Below are 21,184 nucleotides of genomic sequence, written 5' to 3'. Positions count from 1 at the left end.
TTTGCTAGAAGTTCTTTAGTCATCTCTTGCTTGGATTACTGCAATACACTATGTGGGGCTGCCCTTGAAGACCACTTGAAAGCTACACAAATCCAGAATGCAGCAGTACAGTAGGTTCACAAAATACCAATTCTCTGTGAGCTGCAATGATCATTGTTAGACTTTCAGTTGAAAATCAAGGTGCTGGTTGTAATCTACAAAATTTCACACAGAATCAAGATGTAAGGATAAGGATCTATTTCTGATTGCCTCCACCTAATAATATTGGAAGGGATTGTCATGCTCTAGGTCCAATTTGTTAAACAGGGCCATCTGATAGGACCTAGGAAGTATGCCTTCTCTGTCACAGTACCTGTCCTACCTAATAGTATTCCCTCTGAGATCTAGATGGTCCAATCCTGCTGGTAATCAGCAAGCCCCTGAAGACCTGGCTCTTCCTTTACCCATTGGCCCAGAATGTTGCATAAATTGTGAAATGGATTTTGACCTCAACGCTACAGATTTACACATGGTTTACCCCCATTTTCTTTTTTCTCTCTGGATTGTAATTATTTAGTCCTTTGTTAGTTTTAACATTTCTAGCCAGCTCTGAGTCATCAGGGAGTGGAAGGCTAAATATACAAATACATCCCTATTTTTGTGCCACAGAATCTGTAGATAACTGTTTCTCTGAATCTGCCTTCAGTATGACACCCTGAGCTTCAACAATGATCAAGGCACTTCTCCAAGAAGTGTTTCCATCACTCCTGGATCAATTCCACACTTCTGTGATCTTACACATTACCTCTTCAGCAGCCTGGCAGAATTTAGGTTTTGCTTCTATGTAGCTGCTATGCAAGCAGAACAGCTCTGCAGGCAGTTTTCAGCTGAAAATGCTATAACTCTCTCAGATGGAGGGAGCTGTTGCCTCACTCCCTTCATCCCAGGCTCTCCTGCTTTAATCACCCTCATTAGTCCTTTAAAGGGGATGGGGCAAATCCCTTCAGCATTACCAGGAAAGAGAACAAGATGACATTACCAAGATTTAGTCAATTTCAGTGGAAGACTTGAACCTGCAAACACCAGGCTGGTCTCCTGCTTATTTCCTTTCTTCCCTAAAGAGAAGAAAGTAGCTCCCTTTGGAGCTTCAAGATTTGCAGCATCTCAGATCAGGAGAGTGATTTTTCTCCATTTGTTTTCAAGGCTGGCAGATCTGAAGGCAGACCCGTATGATCTTCAAATGTTTTGGATAAACATTAATGAAGTTATTTTCTAATAACCGAATTGCTAGGGAATAAAATTATAACAAATAAGTTGGTTACGTGGGGACCCCAGAAGTGAGGTTTGCTTTCTTCATAGAAGTATTGGATAGCCTCCCACAAAGTACACATTCAAAATATTTAGACAGAAATCAAGCTTAATTGAGTAGACAGAAGCAGAACAAACATAGATTGCTGTTGTACTTTACCTAGCAATAGTGCCTGTCATGAATCCCATCGCTAGTGTCTAAGGGAGAAGAAGAAGAAAAAGAAGATGACCAGCGTGCCCCATGGACATATACACCAACAATCTTGGCTTCCACTATCTAGTCTGTTTGATTTATAAACATCAGATTTCAAATGGCAGGCTCAATGTCTCCTTTTGTCTATGTGTGCCGGAAAACTTCTCTTTATCCAAGATGATACTGGATGCCTATGCCGACTACTATCCTGAAGCAACTCTTGATTGAGGGCTACTATTTTTTAGTGTGTACTGCAAATTATGGATTTTTGTTTGTTTCTACGGTAACTTTGTGCTATCCTTGAATTTTATTACATTAGCAATCTCTGATTCTCTTTTGCCTCAAAGCAGCATTTCTATGACCTTTTATTCCATAATGCTTAGTTTTACTGCTGCCCAGTATCAAAAGCACATCGCCCCATACATCCATCTCATTCTACTTTCAAGCCATGACTAGATCTGTGCCCTAATACTGTATTCCTTGATTTTAACTTTGAACCTCCCAGTTTGGCCTTATTTGCATTTTTGAAAGGATACACGGGAAACAGAGAAGCACACTACAATATTTCAAAGAACGGCAAAACAATTACTTAGTAATGAAACATTTTAAAAATACAATCATCGTGTAATTGAGCAGTGGTGGTGCAGTGGTTAGAATGCAGTAAAGGTAAAGGTAAAGGTAAAGGTTCCCCCGCACATGCGTGCTAGTCGTTTCCGACTCTAGGGGCCGGTGCTCATCTCCGTTTCAAAGCCGAAGAGCCAGCGCTTGTCCGAGGACGTCTCCGTGGTCATGTGGCCGGCATGACTAGACACCAAAGGCGCACGGAACGCTGTTACCTTCCCACCGTAGTGGTCCCTATTTTTCTACTTGCATTTTTACATGCTTTCGAACTGCTAGGTTGGCAGAAGCTGGGACGAGTAGCAGGCGCTCACTCTGCTACGCGGCACTCGGGATTCGACCCGCCAAACTGCCGACTGCAGGTTAATTCTGCTGACTGCCAGATGCCAGCAGTCCTCACTGGCTCAAGGTTGACTCAGTCTTCCATCCTTCTGAGGTCAGTAAAATGAGGACCCTGATTGTTGGGGGCAATAAGCTGGCTCTGTAAACTGTTTAGAGAGGGCTGTAAAGCACTGTGAAGCGGTATATAAGTCTAAGTGCTATTACTATGGTTAATTCATGTAATTTCAGCCAAAATTCACAACAAAAGCATTCACTTACAAAGATAAAAAGAAGGATGAGGTTCCATGGAAAACGTCTCCTGCAAGAAATCAGCAAAAGTAGATCAGTTCAGTAATAGGATTATTTCAAGGAGACACAAGGTGTATGTTATGATTTCTGCTCTTAGATGTCCGTCTATATCAAAACGTATTGATCAATAAACATAAATCAACTGAAGTGAATTGACTCCCACTCAGATCAAAATGCCAATATATCTAGCATAAACTCACCGTGGGCCCTCACAACACACCAGCACCAGGTAAGTGACCAGGAATACAGCACTGGGAAAACAAAACAAGCATTATATTATTTTCAATACCTCCTTCTCAAGAGCTTGGCACTCTATTGCAAAAACACAAAAGCTATAATATGACAAAAGCCCAGACCAGGGATAATCATTCTGCAAGTCTTCTAAAGTGGTATTAACACTTTATCAGGGGACTCGAGACCACTATGCCTTGCATCTTCAACATCAAGAAGTGCTCTGTGCTTTTCTTTGCATCCTGTATGTCTCAGCAGAGTTAGGCCTCCCTGCAAATATGTTTTATGTTAGCTTTATCCTATCACTTGTGGGTGACTGGCTACAGCACAGAGTCAAGTGAATGTCTGCAGGAACTGGGTATGTCTAGTCTAGTCTATCAAAGAGAAGGACTAGGGGGGTGGTGGTGACATGATAGCAGTCTTCCAATATTTAAGAAGACTACCTATTCTCCAAAGCATCTGAGGGCAGGACAGGAAGTAATGGATGGAAACTTATCAAAGAGAGATCCAACTTTGAACTAAGGAGAAATTTGACAGTGAGAATAATCAGTGGAACAGCTTGCCTCCAGAAATTGTGGGTTGGAGGTTCTTAAGAAGAGATAGCCATTTGTCAAGGTCTCCTGCATGGGCAGGGTGTTGGACTAGAAAAACCTCCAAAGTCCCTTCCAACTCTGTTATTTTGTTATTCTGTATCTTTATCCAGCCTGAGGATCACGACCAAATCCCATATTTAGTTTCGTCCAATTTTCACCAGCTCTTCCCAGATATTAAGAAGGGTTTTTAAGGGGGAAAAAAGTGCTTTTACAATTACTGCTGAAAAGCTCAGAAACTCTTTCAGCAGCGTCAGCAGAAGCAGGAAACATTCTGCTTTGCCTCTGTCAAAGCAGCAGATGTTTCTTGGTTAGCCTCCATGAGGATAGCTATTGCTGTAAGTTAGTCAATAGGTCCTAACCTAAACAGCCAAAGCTTCAGAAGTTACTAATACTAATACTTCTAGGCCAGGGGTGTCAAACTCAATTTCATTGAGGGCTGTATCAGCATTGCGGTTGCCCTCAGGGGGACAGGTGGGTGTGGCCTACTGGGTCGGCATGGCTAAAGTGTGTATGGCCTACTGGGTGGGCATGGCCAGCTCTACATCGTTGGCATCAAGGGCGCCTATGGGGGCCTGGGCAGGAGTGGGACAGATCTGAGGGTCTCTGGCAGAAGGAGGGTCTCTGGGCCAGGGCCAAGGCAGTGGGGGCCGTTCCCTCACTGTTTCCAGGATGGCTTCGCGGGCCACATGAAACCACTTCGCGGGCCGGATCTGGCCCCCGGGCCTTGTGTTTGACATGTCTGTTCTAGGCACTATACAAATTTAATTTTTTATAATATGTACAACACAATTTTAAATTTGCAACATAGTTTATGATTATATGAAGCTCCTGAAACTCTTTTTTGTGTGACTTATCAGTCTTTGATAGAAAAAGTCTCATACATCTGCATAAAGACTCGTCTCTAACATAATGTCCTCTCATAGGAAAAAATTACTGTTAACTTCACTCTACCAAATCTCAGTACCTGAGTGTAGTGGTTAAAGACACTGAGCTAGAAACTGGGACACTATCAGTTCTAGTCCTCTCTTAGAAAAAAGCCAGTGGGATGATTTTGGGCCATCACTCTCAGCCTGGGGAACAATGCAATAGCAAGTTACTTATGAAAAATGTTCCCAAGGCAATTTCATGGGCTTGTTCAGGTACCAGGAGTCACCAGGAGTCCAGATTGAAAGTATTTATTTATTTTATTTATTTATTTTATTACATTTATATACCGCCCTTTCCCGGAGGACTCAGGGCGGTTTACAGGGTAATTAAAAACCAAAATACAAAAGTTAAAAAACCAAGTTTAAAAAAAATTAAATTTATCCCTGTGTAAGTAAAACCCCAGTTAAAATAAAATTAATCCTCAGCCCGGGCCAGAGAGCTCGAAGAGCCAGGTCTTCAGGTCCTGGCGGAATGAACGGAGGTTGGGGGCAGTCCTCAGCTCCACTGGCAGCTGGTTCCAAAGGGCAGGCGCCCCCACTGAGAAGGCCCTATCCCTGGGTGTCGTCCGCCGGCAATCTCTTACCGGTGGCACCCTGAGAAGACCCTCCCTGTGGGAGCGCACTGGACGAGGGGAACTTGATGCCGGCAGCAGGTGTTCCCTCAGATATCCCGGACCCAAGCCATGTAGGGCTTTATAGGTCATTACCAGCACCTTGAATTTCACCCGGAGGGCAACCGGAAGCCAATGCAGCTCGCGGAGTAGAGGTGTTACATGGGAGTATCGGGAGACCCCCATCACAACTCGCACGGCCGCATTCTGCACCAGCTGAAGCCTCCGAGTGGTCCTCAAGGGCAGCCCCATGTAGAGAGCGTTGCAGTAGTCCAAATGAGAGGTCACGAGCGCATGAGTGACTGTGCGTAGGGCATCTCGGTCCAGATAGGGTCGCAACTGGCGCACCAGGCGAACCTGGGCAAAAGCCCCCCTGGTCACGGCTCCTATATGGTCTTCAAAATTGAGTTGTGAATCCAGGAGGACGCCCAAGTTGCGAGCCCTATCAACGGGGGGTAACACCTCACCCCCCCATCGTTAGAGGTGGAATAGTCTGGTTGACCCGAGATGCCGATATGCACAGCCACTCAGTCTTGGCGGGATTGAGACGAAGCCTGTTTTCTCCCCATCCAGACCTGGACCGCCTCCAGGCACCGGGACATCACGGCGAGGGCATCGCTGGGTTGGTTCGGGGTGGAAAGAAAATGTTGGGTATCATCAGCGTACTGATGATACCCCACCCCGAAACCACGAATGATCTCACCCAGCGGCTTCATATAGATGTTGAACAGGAGGGGCGAGAGAACCGACCCCTGAGGAACTCCACAAATGAGAGGCCTCGGGGCGGATCTCTGCCCTCCCGTCAACACCGACTGCGAGCGGCCCAGGAGATAGGAAAACCACCGTAAAAACGGTGCCTCCCACTCCCAACCCCCTGAGATGCCGCAGTAGGATACCATGGTCGATGGTATCAAAAGCCGCTGAGAGATCTAATAGGACCAGGACAGAGGAGCAACCCCTGTCCCTAGCCCTCCAGAGATCATTCACCAGCGCGACCAATGCCGTCTCCGTGCTGTATCCGGGCCTGAAACCCGATTGGTACGGGTCCAGATAATCAGTTAACAGATAACAACAAAATTATAGAGTATGGCAAAGATTTCCAGTATGAGGTAACCAGTTTCCCATGAGGTATACATGAAAAGGGACGTGGTAGCTCAGTGGGTTAGGATGCTGAGCTTGTTGATCAGAAGGTCGGCAGTTTGGCGGGTCAAATCCTGAGTGCCGCGTAACAGAGTGAGCACCTGTTACTCGTCCCAGCTTCTGCCAACCTAGCAGTTCGAAAGCACGTAAAAATGCAAGTAGAAAAATAGGGATCACTACGGTGGGAAGGTAACAGCGTTCCGTGCGCCTTTGGCATCTAGTCATGCCAGCCACATGACCACGGAGACGTCCTCGGACAAGCGCTGGCTCTTTGGTTTTGAAACGGAGATGAGCACCGGACCCTAGAGTCGGAAACGACTAGCACGCATGTGTGGGGGAATCTTTACCTTTACCTTATACATGGTAGAACACATCCATTCATACCTACCAATAATCTTGGCAGCTGGATGTACCACTGTAGTGATACTTTGTACAAAGGGAATGAACTCACATAATATAACTTAAGCCAATATTCAGGTAAATTGTATAAAGCTCTAGCCCAATGGCTCCCAAGCTTTTGGGCACCTGGGACCGGTTCTGTGGAGAGAGGTTGTTTCGTGGACCAGAGGGGGCATGGTTTCACATGCTGCCTGCATCCCACGGATGGGGCTTCACTTGTTTGCACGGCCTGGTTTCTGGCATGCCACGGCCCGGTGCCGATCCACGGACTGGGGATTCGGGACCCCTGCTCTAGCCCACTAAATGTTGCTAAATTGCAAGTTTATCATCATTTTTCCCAGAATAGCCAATGGGCACAAAAACTGGGAATTTGAGATTACAAAACTTTTAGAGAGCCACGGGTTTCCCAATTCTGCTCTAAAGTTAAGAAGCATAAAATGAATCCTCTAAGCATATAGGAGGAAAAAAAGGGGTACTTACTAAGATGCATAATACACAGCAACATTACGCCTCACAAAAACTGACACAGGTTCACTGTGGAGATTGAAAAATCACATAGAAAATAAGTTACTTGTGGGCACATTAGATATGATTTTAACAAACAATATTTTGTTCCCCTCTCCATTTAGACACCAAGTTATTCTAAGAATATCTGGCTGTTACTTCATTTTCCAATCTCTTTCTCCCAGGTTAAAAAAACAACAACCAAAAGGCAAACATAATAGTTTCCTATGTATCATAAAAATTACAGAAACAAGCAACTTCTGGTTCATGTTGTAGCAATGTGGCTGAGGGATTGCGGGGCTCCGCGCCCCATGGCTGGTTTCGTCCTGCCAGGGGACCCTCAATGGGTGTAAAGTCACCCTGGAGAGGCAATGAAGAAGGAGGGGACTATTTGATCTGGGGAAAGCCCTCCAAACAGGCAGGAGAAAGGCTAGTTGCACTTCCGTGACTAGCCCAAGCTACCGACAAACAAAGCTAAAGAGTACCAACTAGAACAGATTCTGAACAACATGTTTGGAATTGGGTGAGAATATCGATCTTTTCTCTTCTTACAACTGGATTGCCTGGAAAAGACTGCCAAAAAGGAAAAATAAAAACCTCCAAAAGTGAGAAGGAAGGGGATTGCAGCCCCACCCTTCCATAGACGGAAGGAGTGTTTTAATTTTTATGGGGGACAAAAATACATTGAAATTGAACTAATATAAAGCTATAGCTTGGACAAACCTGAAAAGTGAGGAAATTGTTAAGATTTTCTCTTTGAAAGAGTATTGGGATGAAATTACAAAAAAATAATTTTCTTTTTTAAAAGTCGGAAAATGAATATTTAACAACATCTAATGGTGGATCAGAGTATAGTACTACAATTGCCTCGACTGAGAAACTGGCAAGACACCCAGAAACAGAAACCTGTTCCTTTGATGCCTAGTGATTCTTAGTTTAATAGAGAACACCTGGGAACAAAGGAAAATACATTGGGCTATCTATCACAGAGTGAGAACTACAATTGTTATAAAAACTGCTGATCTTCCTGGATTATAAACATTTACTGAACTTTGGTTTTTAAGCTTAAGAACTATTTGAGGAGAAAGAAAAATCTTGACTTTTGGCTACTTTTGTTGGGGGGAGTCTCTTGGACTATTCTTAAGTGGTTGAACGTTTTGGACTGCAAATTTTGGCTGATTGATAATTGTTGGACCCCTGAGCAGAAGAACCGTTATAAAACATTGCTTTTAGTGGTGGATCAATAACTGGGAACACATTGGATTATGAAGGCCATACATAAAAACCCTAAGAACTATACAAGACTTTGCTGTATGGACCTTAAGACTGGTTGTATTAGATAAGGCTAATACTTGGGGATTATGGTATTTTTGATAGAATATCTGGAGGAGGGAGATAAAATGGATGCTTCATATCTAACCAAAAGTGGTAGGAAACCACACCTAATATTTTCATCTGAAGCCCCAGCCCGGTATATCAGGGATCTGAAGGAGTGACACCTCAAGACAAGGTATACACCTTCCAGGAGGAAATGCATGCTATGCTGCAATTAATTCAAAAGATAACTCTTTCACATAAAGAAGACACAAGAACAAACCATGATGAGATTAAAAACAATTTAGACAACATAAATGAGCAAATTTTTAATTTAAGCTTACAACTAAAAAAACTCTCAGAAAATGAGGACAAAGAATGAACAAACAAGTCAGAAAACAGAACATAAACCAGAGGAAAGTGAAAAATTATACAAACTGCCAATAGTCAAAATTCAGTCAAAAGCCACATTTAATCACAAGAATATATTTTAGTCAGTGCTGAAAGCAGACATAACTGAACAGATGTACCACAAGCAGGTATGTAAGTTATGCACTGCACAAAGTTGCCATGACATGGGGAGAGGGGTGCCAAATGATGATAGTGGTAGCAGAAGAAACCCATCCAGTTACTATTCTGTGGTTCTGCTTGTGTCCTGTATAATAAAAAGGAGGACAAAGCACTGGGAAGCCACAGCTGCCACCTGACGTGACTTGATCCTCTGGAGCTGAAAAACCTTTTGCACAAACATCCGTGGTGCTCCTGCAACTATCCAATTGTCTCCTCCATACACATGAATGCATGTATCCAGTGTTTCCCTAAATATGTCTCCATTCAATACTGGATTGTAGTAGGATTTGGAAGCATATAGGGCAGACTTTCACACCCCGAGAAAAGCAGAACTGGTCTCAAAATACTTACACAAAGGTGAAGATTGCAATGATGCCCACTGTCACAAGCAACTGCACTGAGATAATGCTATAAACCTGGGAATCAAAAGATAAGGTACATCTATGTAAGACTGGATTGCTTCAAATAGTCAAAGAACCCTTCAATTATACCACTATAATTGAAAGACCTCCTTAGAATTATGTGCAATATTATACTAACAGCATGGAAAAAGAGAATTTGGCTTGCTGCAACCTCTAGTTTTTGTTATACTAACAGACATTATTGGATACAAATGTTCTGGCTGCAAATCATATCTTTGTCTTATCCTTCTCTCTTATCCTGGAAGATGACCTGGTGTCCTTTGGAATTCAGCTCCTATCATTCCTATAACAGCAACATGGGACATACAGTTGTGGGCTTGAACACAGGGAGAACAGCAGATTGACTACGCTGTGTAAAAGGGATACAAATCTAGATGGCTAACAACCAATCATTTAATTTAATTTAATTTAATTTAATTTAATTTAATTTAATTTAATTTAATTTAATTTAATTTAATTTAATTTAATTTAATTTAATTATTTAATTTAATTTATTAGATTTATATACCGCCCTTTCCCGAAGGACTCAGGGCGGTTTACAGGGCGTGTAAAATCAAACCAATACAAAATACAAAAGTTAAAAACAATTAAAAAGATTAAATTATCCCTGAAAATAAAAACCCCAGTTAAAAATTCTCAGCCTGGGCCGGAGAGCTCAAAGAGCCAAGTCTTCAGGTCGGAATGAACGAAGGTCAGGGGCAGTCCTGAGCTCCACGGGCAGCTGGTTCCAGAGGGCAGGCGTACCCACCAAGAAGGCCCTCCCCTTGGGTGTTATCCGCCGGCAATCTTTTACCAGCGGCACCCTAAGAAGACCCTCCCTGTGTGAGCGCACTGGACGAAGGGAACTTAATGCTGGCAGCAGGTGTTCCCTCAAATATCCCGGACCCAAGCCATTTAGGGCTTTATAGGTCATTACCAGCACCTTGAATCTCACCCGGAGGGCAACCGGAAGCCAATGCAGCTCGCGGAGTAGAGGTGTTACATGGGAGTATCGGGAAACCCCCATCACAACTCGTGCGGCCGCATTCTGCACCAACTGAAGCCTCCGAGTGGTCCTCAAGGGCAGCCCCATGTAGAGAGCGTTGCAGTAGTCTAAACGGGAGGTCACGAGCGCATGAGTGACTGTGCGTAGGGCATCTCGGTCCAGGTAGGGTCGCAACTGGCACACCAGGCGAACCTGGGCAAAAGCCCCCCTGGTCACGGCTCCTATATGATCTTCAAAATTGAAAAATTCAAAATCATGCTCACCCAAATGAAAAGCTAGGGATTCAGTTTCAAATAGCTTTCTGTTTCCCATGATATTTTAGAGGGGATAGTTCAGCTGCTGTTTCTTGAAATTCTGGGGTTTGGAACAAGCGTTTGGGAAATAGAGCTATTCAAAACCAAAAGAAAAAAAACACCCCAAATTTAAACTGGTACAATAGTATTTCTTATTAATAACCCTGTTTCACTTCCTAGTAGGAATTCCCAAACCTTTCAAGTACAGATTCCCTCCTGTTGATCAGGTTGTTGTTGTTGTTTTTTTTTATCTTCCAGTGCAAGCAGAGATTTCTCAGTCTTGTATCTGTCTGAAACGCTGACCTTCCCTGGACAGGTCTGTATAGTGAACCCAGAGTTTTTCAAAAGCAGCATTCAAGAAGTTAATTTTCAACAAGATCAGTTCATGACAGCTGCCTTCAGCTTACCTTGCGGATAAAAGTGTGCCTGACTTTCTTATCATCCCAATCAGCCACATGGAAATCACTGTCGCCTACTGAATCGGTGACATACAAAGACAAGATTTCATGACTTTGTGTATTTATGCCATTCTTCAAAGAAACAGGAAAAATAAGACAGCAAGCTCTTCTCTCCAAAAGTGATAGGGCATTTTCAAAACTGTCATACCATACACACACACACACACACACAGATATACAAAACTATTCCTATAAAAGGCTCATAATAATTCAAAGGACACAGCTTCACTGCCTACACAGCAACTCTTTGACGTCCATGACAGATTCATTTGTCTCATGCTTCTTTTGAATTAGTTACAAAAGATTAGTTAGCACCAAGTTCTTGCTTGCAGCTGCAGAATCTTCTTCCTTGCTAATTCTCTTTACGCTGTGCAACTATAAAGCAACTTCTGCATTATGTTCTTGTTAAAAGGCATTTTAATCTCAAGATCTTTGTCTTGAGAAACAGTTTATTCAGAGGGTCCTTCCTTTAGTTCTTAGGAAAGACTTCTGGTGTCTTAACATACACTTTTCTCTTTCTTCACAAAAGAAGACAAAATCATATTTACAAGCAGTCCTCAACTTATAACCATAATGGAGCCTGCTTCTGATGGTTCTAAGGCATGACAGTCACAAATGACCTTATTTTAAAGACTTCTGGTGTCTTAACATACACTTTTCTCTTTCTTCACAAAAGAAGACAAAATCATATTTACAAGCAGTCCTCAACTTATAACCATAATGGAGCCTGCTTCTGATGGTTCTAAGGCATGACAGTCACAAATGACCTTATTTTTCAACGTGTTGGATTGTTGTTGTTTTTTGCAGCAAATGGCAATTGTTCGCTACGGGGCCGGTTTTTGTTGTAAAATGAGATCATGTAGGCCGGTTACTGAGCAACCAATATGTGATCATGTGATGGTGGGGGGGGCAGCCATCAGAATCTCTGACCCAGGTTGAAAGTTGGAGGGGGAGGGGAAATCTGTTGTAACTTCAAATGGTGACTAAGCAACCAGTGGTAAATTGAGGGCTATCTGTATATATCTTCTAAGTATAAAATCATATTGTGTCACATGTAATTTTACATTAACAAACTGGATTTTACTACTATGAAGCTGAAATTTATTACTATTACTTCCTGGTTTCATGTTGAGAAATTGCTAAAACCAGTCAGAATATATTGAGTACTGTAGTAAACACAGGGTTTTAACCAGTCTGACTGAAACTATACCTGGGTGATTAAAGGTTGGTAAAAATTAACTATTCCCTGTGTAGTCATAGTTAAATTGATATAAATCCTGCCAATCCACCTAACCACACCCATTTCCTCAATGCTAGAGTTCAGCCTCTGCTTTGCAAGGCAAGCAGAAGAATCAATAAGCTGAGATTAATTCTTTATTTTATAGAGAAGTTTGCATAAGGCAAATTAAGCGGAGAAGTAATTAGACAGGAAACAGATACAGCAACAGATGACATAATGTATTCTCTATAATTTGGGTTAAAATTATGAAATTAAATATTCAAACATATATATATATATATATATATATATATATATATATATATATATATATATATATATACAGTATATATACATATATATATACACACACAGTATATATATATATATACACACACACACACATATATATATATACATACATATATATGCATATATATATATATATATATATATATATATATATATATATACACACATATATATGTGTAAATTACTAACAAAGAATTAAAGGAGACTGAGATGCATTTCTGACTCTTTAGTCTTCATCAGTCAGCCATACCCTTCTGAGATTCGAACCTGGGCTGATTGCATATTAGGCAGTGTTATTTACCTCTTGAGCCACAGGATCTCTCTCGCTCTGTTAGCTTTCTGCAAGGGGAGATATGTGTCAAATGTTAACTATTTAGATTACCTTGCTAGGCCCCAAACATGGGGCAAATCTTTATTTCCTGTTTTCAGCCTATCTTGAAGGCCATCGAACAGGCTGTAGTCACACCGGACAGTTCATATATTTGTGTAAATTACTAACAAAGAATTAAAGGAGACTGAGATGCATTTCTGACTCTTTAGTCTTCATCAGTCAGCCATACCCTTCTGAGATTGAAAACAGGAAATAAAGATTTGCCCCATGTTTGGGGCCTAGCAAGGTAATCTAAATAGTTAACATTTGACACACACACACACACACACACACACACACACACACACACACACACACACACACACACACACATATATATATATATATATATATATATATATATATATATATATATATATATATATATATATATATATATATATATATATATATATATATATATATATATATATATATATATATATATATATATATATATATATATATATATATTCCCCACAACATGCTTGTTCTTTCATTCTTTCCTCTCCCAAACACTTTCCTTTTTATCTTGTTTTTTAGAATGAAAACTTTAGACCAGGATGCAGTCTCGTGCCTTTCAATAAGTTTACTGAATTTGTAAATGCCTGTTTTTTAAGGATTAAATCTCGGCTACTGTTAAAACTTGCAATTATGGAAGTTTCCACTTTTATCTCTTCTCTCCCTCTGCCCCTGCCCCGCTTATTATACTGCACATCCTATCAAGAGAGAAAGAAGGAAAAAACCTAAGCATTACCATAAGTCATAGGTCCTACAGGCACAGGAGGAAACGGTTGGGGGTACCCTCCTGGGTGGGGGTAGCCTCCGGGCTGTGGATGCCCGCTACTATAGGGTGGTGGTTGTGGATAAGCTCCAGGATATCCTCCCCCTGGCGGAGGATAGAGAGGGTTCCGATCTTCGTAGCTTGGAGGAGCAGAAGGGTGTGACATGTTGTTTCAGCACTGAAAAACAAAACAGCATTTATTTGTCAAGCATAACTTCCATAAACAATTACCATCCTGTCTTTCCAAGAACATGCCACTAAATGGCCAGCAGAGGGAGCCACCAGTAAACCATCAAAGTAAGAGGAGTCAAGAGTCTTGTAAGGTTTACACAGTACAGTACTTCTGTTTGTCATTGTTTCCTAGTTCAGTGTGGCCAGAGATGGCAACAGAGAAATAAAAAAAGGACTTTTTTTCTAGGCTTCCTGTGGGTCACACCTGGATTGAGGGCTGATTCCTGCAATATATGGTTTGTTCTGCAGTGTCTAAATCTATTTTAAAACAGGTTAGAGTGCAAAATATGAAGAAAGCAAATATACTCGAAGGCCCCACAGCTTTAGACTGCGGCATACCTATCAGTCTAATTACAATCAAGTCCTTGTTTGCCAAAATGAAGATGAAATCTTTGCTTTGGTGACAACATAGTCTTCAGTTTCTTTCATAATAGATTTTATTAACTACAATTGGGGTGCATATGTGAGAAAGAAAGGGAATGGAGGAAACACACACACACACACACACACACAGAGAGAGAGAGAGAGAGAGAGAGAGAGAGAGAGAGAGAGAGAGAGAGAGAGAGAGAGAGAGAGAGAGAGAGAGAGTGTTAATATGACTAAACAGGGACATGAATAAACAGTCACCTGTTTATTCATCTGGGATAAGCCAGATAAACATCCTAGACCTAGAGGTTAAGGAGGGCTCAGATTTTCATGCAAGCTATATGGCAACCTTCAGACTACGGGGGAAAAGGAAAAAATGGGACAATCTAGTGATGTGTACAACACCCCTTCTCCTTCCCCTCAAACATTAATGTAAAAGCCATGCATAGCCTCTTCATTCCAACTACTATCTGTTGATCCTCAGGCAGCACGGAACACCTAGGCTCCTTTTCAAACAACCCTCTAATTATGGCATGAATGTAGCATATCCTTATGATGTTGCTTTCATCAAATCCCCAGACCAAAGCTATTCCAGTTTTAAAGCAGCGTTACAGTTTTCTCTGCACTCAGTTTTGACTGTGGATATGATGTGGCACATCTGGAGATCCAGTTTGGTGTAGTGGTTAAAGCATCAAGCTAGAAACTGGGAGACTGCAAGTTCTAGTCCCAGTTCAGGTATGAGTAAGCTTAGTGAGCTTGAACAAATCACTCCTCTCTCAGGAAGTAGGCAAGGACAAGTCATTTCTGAAATTGTGCCAAGAAAACCATAAGGTCTAGTAGTTCAAACTGAGGCCAGGAATCAAAAAGAGCAAAACACACACAGACACAAACATGATCTGCTTCACTTTACCAAAGATATGGTTGCTAATGTGGCCAGAGGATGAAATCTGCCTAGCAACCGTTGGTAACTTTTAGCTTTTCTTCTCTGATCGCTGTTCTCGCAATCATTGTGCTCGGGTCAAAGGAAAATCTTCTGTCAATGCCTTGCCTATATTTTTTTTTAATCCCATTTATATCCCGCCCTTCTCCGAAGACTCAGGGCGGCTTACAATTTAAGCACAAACCAATGTGCTTAGCAATAGCCTTCATTCTATGTATATGCCTGCTTATTAGGGCTTTCACACACCCCCAAGCGGCATTATTACAAAGTCAGTGCTTTGGCAGACCTTATGCAAATTCCTTATAGACATCAATTCAGAACTTTTCTGAAAGAGTATTAGACCTGTGTTTGTTAAAAAATATATATGTTAATGTCATGATGACCAACACACTGTTACCCATCAGCCAGGTTACCTAATTTTAAACACCAGTTTAGCTTCAGAAGAGCACTAAACTATGTTCAGAAATAGTCCTACTGACAACTCAGAGGACTCTAGGACAGCTCCATACCTGCCATTAGATAATCCGGCAACTTTAGAGTCCCTGTGGATTGAGGAAGAACTCAAAACATTCCAAATAAATAAATAAATAAACAATGTGATTCTAAACACCTGCCTTTTCTTGCTCAAATCTAGATTAAAGTGTTTAGTAGTTGTTTTTTCCACTGGCAGGTAACGCTTAATGAGAGGATAATGAATCAGAGGACTCCACCAATCATTTCCCATAAATTGGGACAAATCTTTGTCCCACTTTAAATCAGCAAGGATGGCCTCAGAGTGTTCCTGTAGCAGAATAATGATAGGCTATGAGAACAGCACAAAGCGTGCCTGCAGTTGCTGGCAGTTCAAGAAATGAAGAACACTGTTTTGCCCACCCAGAGTTCTGTTTGTCCCAGCTGGCCAGATCTAAGTTCTCTTCTTCCTATTAGGTTAGGGAAGAAGGTCATCCTTTGGGAACCAGGACCATAGTTAACATTTCCAAGATGTGGAAGACTCAGTGATAGGAAAACGTCATATACACAGGGAGGGTTAAGTTTGGGGGTGGATTTGGAGGAGATTGTTTTTCCTTTCTAATTGTAAAATGCATACTGTAACTCTGATGATTAGGATGATTATTTCGATGTATATGTTACTCAACTCCAAAAGCATTGGGTGGTTGCAAATAAAAATGTTGCAAAAAATGCAACGATAGACAAAAAGAAGAGTAAAGAAACATAGAAAACTGAAGGCAGAAAAAGACCCGGTGGTCCATCACGTGGGCAATTCTAGTCATTAGATGCAGCTGGAATAGTGAACTGTACCCAAGCAAAATTAAAAGCCCTGTATAAGTAAAGCAGAAAAATAATGACAATGAGTCATGCCCTTCATCCATGCAGCAATGTTGACAGACTCCAGTTATTCAGGAAAAATAGGTGGGAGTGGAATATTGCAAGTACATCTGACAGTTGAAGAAGAAAAAAGAGCATTGGAAGAATATCTAAAGGACAGTGGAGAAGAGGCCCTAATGCTAGTACACCACGAATGCTGACTGATTACTGGAAAGACCAAACTGCAAGAAAGATCAAGTGAAGAATACAAAAGAGACATGGCAAAATAAAATATTACCTGGCCAGTACATTAAAAAAAAGGCAAGCAGATAACAAGACCTAGCAATGAATAAGAGCAAGAAAATTGAAGAAAGATGGGGGCAGGTAACTCTGGCTGCACAAGGCCAAGCCTTAAGAACAAATTATACAAACCAAAAATTTAGAAGACAGCAACAGACAGCAAGTGCCAGTTCTGCAAAGAAGCTGAAGAAACAAAGCACCAGCATTTAGCTGCTGTAAGAAGATTGCACAGACCACAAACAACAGCATGACAAAGTAGCAACAATGAAGCATTGAAACTGTCAGGACCCACCCCAATTCACATCTTAGGAAGTAAGGACTCTTGGAGCTGAGTTGTCCAAAAGGAAAATTTTTACTAAGGATAAATTGGTTGTGGAGATATGAGACAGGATCTGGTCTCGAGTCACATTTCAAATCTTATATAAGCATTCTCGGTTCAACCCCCTCCCCTCAAAACTCCATTTGGTTGGGATCCCATCAATTTGGTTGTCAGGTCCTTCCGTGCGAAGATAGGACTTCTTGCATTCCTTTAGGTTTTTTTGTTTTTTTTAAATTCCATTTATATCCCGCCCTTCTCCGAAGACTCAAGGCGGCTTACAAGCTTAGCAGTAGCCTTCATTCTATGTATATGCCTGCTTATTAGGGCTTATTACAAAGTCAGCTTAATTGCCCCCAACAATCTGGGTCCTCATTTTACCTACCTCGGAAGGATGGAAGGCTGAGTCAACCTTGAGCCTGGTGGGATGCGAACCTGCACTAATTGCAGGCAGCTGGTGTTACTTAAGGAGGCATTAGCCCACTGCTCCACCAAGGCTCTTGTTGATTGCCTTCTTCCTACAGCCCCAACAGACAGATCATTTCCCCCCCTTTGTTCCCCCAGATCAAAGGTTCTTTGAAAGCAGCTAGAGATAGACTGAATAAACAATCCCCCCCTCCTTCTACCAGTATGGCAGAATCGCGGTAGGCACAATATTTTAACCATACATTTATGAATGTGATATCAATGGATTCTGACAGAAACTACCGTTTGTCTGCAAGAAAACGAGAACTGGCAGGACCACAAAACAAACAAACTCACAGAAAATGAAGAAGCTCAAGTACTCTGGAATTTAGAATTCAACCCTACAGGCACCTGTCACACAACATCCCTGACTTAACAATTGTGATAAGAAAAACGAAGTCTGGAGAGTGGATGTTGCAGTTACCTGGAGACAGCAAAATAGAAGAGAAAGAGCTGGGGGGAAATCACAAAATATATAGACCAGCAAATAGAACAACTGTGGGAAACTAAAGTAAAAATAGTACCAATGGTAATCAGTGCCTAGAGTGCAATTCCAAAACATCTGGAGCACCACTTGAACACCATCAGCAGTGACAAAATTATCAGTCAATTGCAAAAGGTAGCTTTACTTGGAACAGGTTACATCTTGCAACAATACCTTTAACACCATCAAGGTGCTGGTTATCACCTATAAAGCCCTACATGGCCTGGGTCCGGGATATCTGAGGGAACACCTGCTGCCGGCATCAAACGCCCTTCGCCCAGTGCGCTCCCACAGGGAGGGTCTGCTCAGGGTCCCGCCGGTGAGAGATTGCCGGCGGGTGACACCCAGGGATAGGGCCTTCTCAGTGGGAGCGCCTGTCCTCTGGAACCAGCTGCCGGTGGAGCTGAGGACTGCTCCCGACCTCCGATCATTCCACCGGGGCCTGAAGACCTGGCTCTTTGAGCTCTCGGGCCCAGGCTGAGGAGACATTCATTTTAATTGGGATTTTTAATAGTACAGGGTTGATTTAATATTTTTTAAATTGAGTTTTAACTTTTGTATGGATTTGATTTTTAACTCCCTGTAAACCGCCCTGAGTCCTCAGGGAAAGGGCGGTATATAAATGCAATAAAATAAAAATAAATAAATAAAATAAACCACATCTGCCTATCCCAGGTCCACGAGAAGAACTCAACTGACAAAAATGCCAAATCCATTTCACTCTAAACATGTGCAATCAACAAAAATAATAATATGGTAGAAGAATTATAAATTCTTGGGGGAAAAGAAGGTGTAAGGATTAACAGGAGGATACGGGCTAGATTAAAAAAAAAATGAGGAAAGTGGGTATGGCAGATTTCAGGCTTCTTGCTTAGTTGAAGTACTGATTACGCTAGATTTTTATCATTTTATTATTGTTCTGAATGCTGGGAATGGGTGGAAGTTTGTTCTTCCTTAAGTGAATGTTTTATTATATATTTATGCATGCAAACGCACACCCCCACTGTGCAACTTGAGAGAAAATGATGCATACTGTTTTTATTGTATTGTTAAAATGTAGGAAACAATCAACATTTCTTTTTTAAAAATGAATGTTTTTCCATAGTCACAGAAGTGTTCAGGAATGTCCCTCAGATAAATGTGTTTTTTCCCCCATAACTAGGCTCTTTATCCTAATATCTTGGGAAGTTAAACAAAGACAACAGAAAAATAGAACGGCCTACAGTTCCTATAGAAGCATCCTAAGCCAATACGGCATATTCAGTCATTTGAAATATGGCACCTCTGGAAATAAAAAGACTTCAAGAAGTTATTTTACTGCCACATTTGTTTGAGCCAACTGACCGTCCAGTGGCAGTCCATCTGAAAAGTAACATTCCATAGGAACAGCAGAAAAATCTGTAATTCCCCATTCCCATTGCAACAGATCCAATGTGGCAGTTCCTCTTCTTTTATACGCACACTTGTGTGATCGGCCAAAATGTTAAACAGTCCTCCTTCAGCATGTCTGGGGTGCAAGGCAGTCTTCTCTGGATAGAAGATTTGCTAGGTATATGACAGATTGTACTGCTCATGTAACAATGACTGTGTCCTTTGTAAATGGCAATTAGGAATTATTATCTGAAGCAGAGGGGAAGAAACAGGACACAGTTCCTGGGAGGGTTGAAAAAACAAGTAACTTCTTCCTGTTAGCATAGCTCATATCTAGTCCTTTGGGACTACCTTATCCAAATATATAGCTCATATAGTTAATTTAAGCAGAAAGGCCTATGGATTCCTGGAACAGACGCATAGGTGTATTTGTTTACTTAATGAACTGGGTTGTCATCTTCCAGGGAAAGTTCATCAGGCTCTCCTCAGTTTCACTGAACATTGTGTGACCACAGCAAAGAGAAGCCCGGTGACAAATTGTAATGGAATGTACGAATGACATTGGGGAAAGAAGGGGAAAGGTGCTACCTAGGAAACAATCGGACCACAGAGGCAGGCGCCTGCAGTAGTTTAACAGTAGTAGTTTAAGTTTAACAAACTTAAGAAGAACCCACCCTAAGAGATCAAGCAATCCAAAGTGGAGGCAGGAAATGTGTGATTTCAGACTTGCAAGACATTGTTAATGTAGCCTTACAATAAAAATAGAATTAGTTCTTTTTGTTGTGCTTCCTGTCTGGTTTATCTGAGGGCTGACACACATTGTGGTCTAACTCAGTGTAAATATAAGTGGGACTGTGCTGTAATACAACAGTCCCCAACCTTTCTGCCATCAGAAACTGGTTCGTGGAAGACAATTTTTTCACAGACTTGGGGGGGGGATGGTTTGCATGCAACCTAGATCCTGTGCATGCGCAGATGAAGCTTTGCTCGTTCGCCCACTGCTTGCGCTGCCTGGTTCCTAAGAAGCCACATATTGGTACCAGTCCATGACACGGGAAGGGTTGTAATAGATATCTAGAATGCTGTCATTCAATGATTTCCCTGAAAACTGAATTGCCTCAAGTGGCAAGAAATTTTTAAGCTAAATTGGAGGGTGGGAAAAAGCTAGTTCTTCTCTCTTACTGTGTTGCTTCTAGATAAATTATCAGCGTCTAAACCAAGGGTTTCTAATCTTTTTAGGCAAGTTTTACATTTACAATGAATTTATTTATAACATAGTATGGGCACTCACCTAAAATGTCTGCCATGGGAAGTTCAGTTATTTGCAATATGCTGGTCAGGCCCATAAAACAGCTTCTCCTACTCCTATTATTTTACTTCTCGCTCTCATCTAATCCTTTTATTTATTTTTCATGGCAGATGGGTAACTAATTAATAGACAACAGAGCTACACTCATTCACCAATTTCTAAAGCATACCTAAGAATCATTCTTGTAAATGAAGTGATGCCCGTTACTGGGGCTTTGCCACATTCCTGCGTCCTTCTT

The 21,184-nt window shown here is 41.6% G+C and overlaps 1 protein-coding gene across 1 annotated transcript in view; it reads right to left on the bottom strand.

The window, feature by feature from the left end:
* Positions 1-21,184, bottom strand: part of LOC308669360 (protein lifeguard 3-like) — a 54,847-nt gene that overhangs the window by 2,643 nt on the left and 31,020 nt on the right. The window contains exons 2-8 of the mRNA XM_081329997.1: positions 13,833-14,037; positions 11,124-11,191; positions 9,368-9,432; positions 7,109-7,162; positions 2,929-2,979; positions 2,699-2,738; positions 1,448-1,485 (exon numbers count right to left, since the gene is read on the bottom strand). Coding sequence (XP_081186123.1) covers positions 1,448-1,485; positions 2,699-2,738; positions 2,929-2,979; positions 7,109-7,162; positions 9,368-9,432; positions 11,124-11,191; positions 13,833-14,025 — 509 coding nt within the window. The 5' untranslated portion in view covers positions 14,026-14,037. The remainder of the gene's footprint in view (positions 1-1,447; positions 1,486-2,698; positions 2,739-2,928; positions 2,980-7,108; positions 7,163-9,367; positions 9,433-11,123; positions 11,192-13,832; positions 14,038-21,184) is intronic.

The sequence above is a fragment of the Vipera berus genome (assembly GCF_964194415.1).
Source record: "Vipera berus genome assembly, chromosome: 1".
NCBI classification, from domain to species: domain Eukaryota; kingdom Metazoa; phylum Chordata; class Lepidosauria; order Squamata; family Viperidae; genus Vipera; species Vipera berus.
This window is presented reverse-complemented; position numbering and strand designations above follow the sequence as displayed.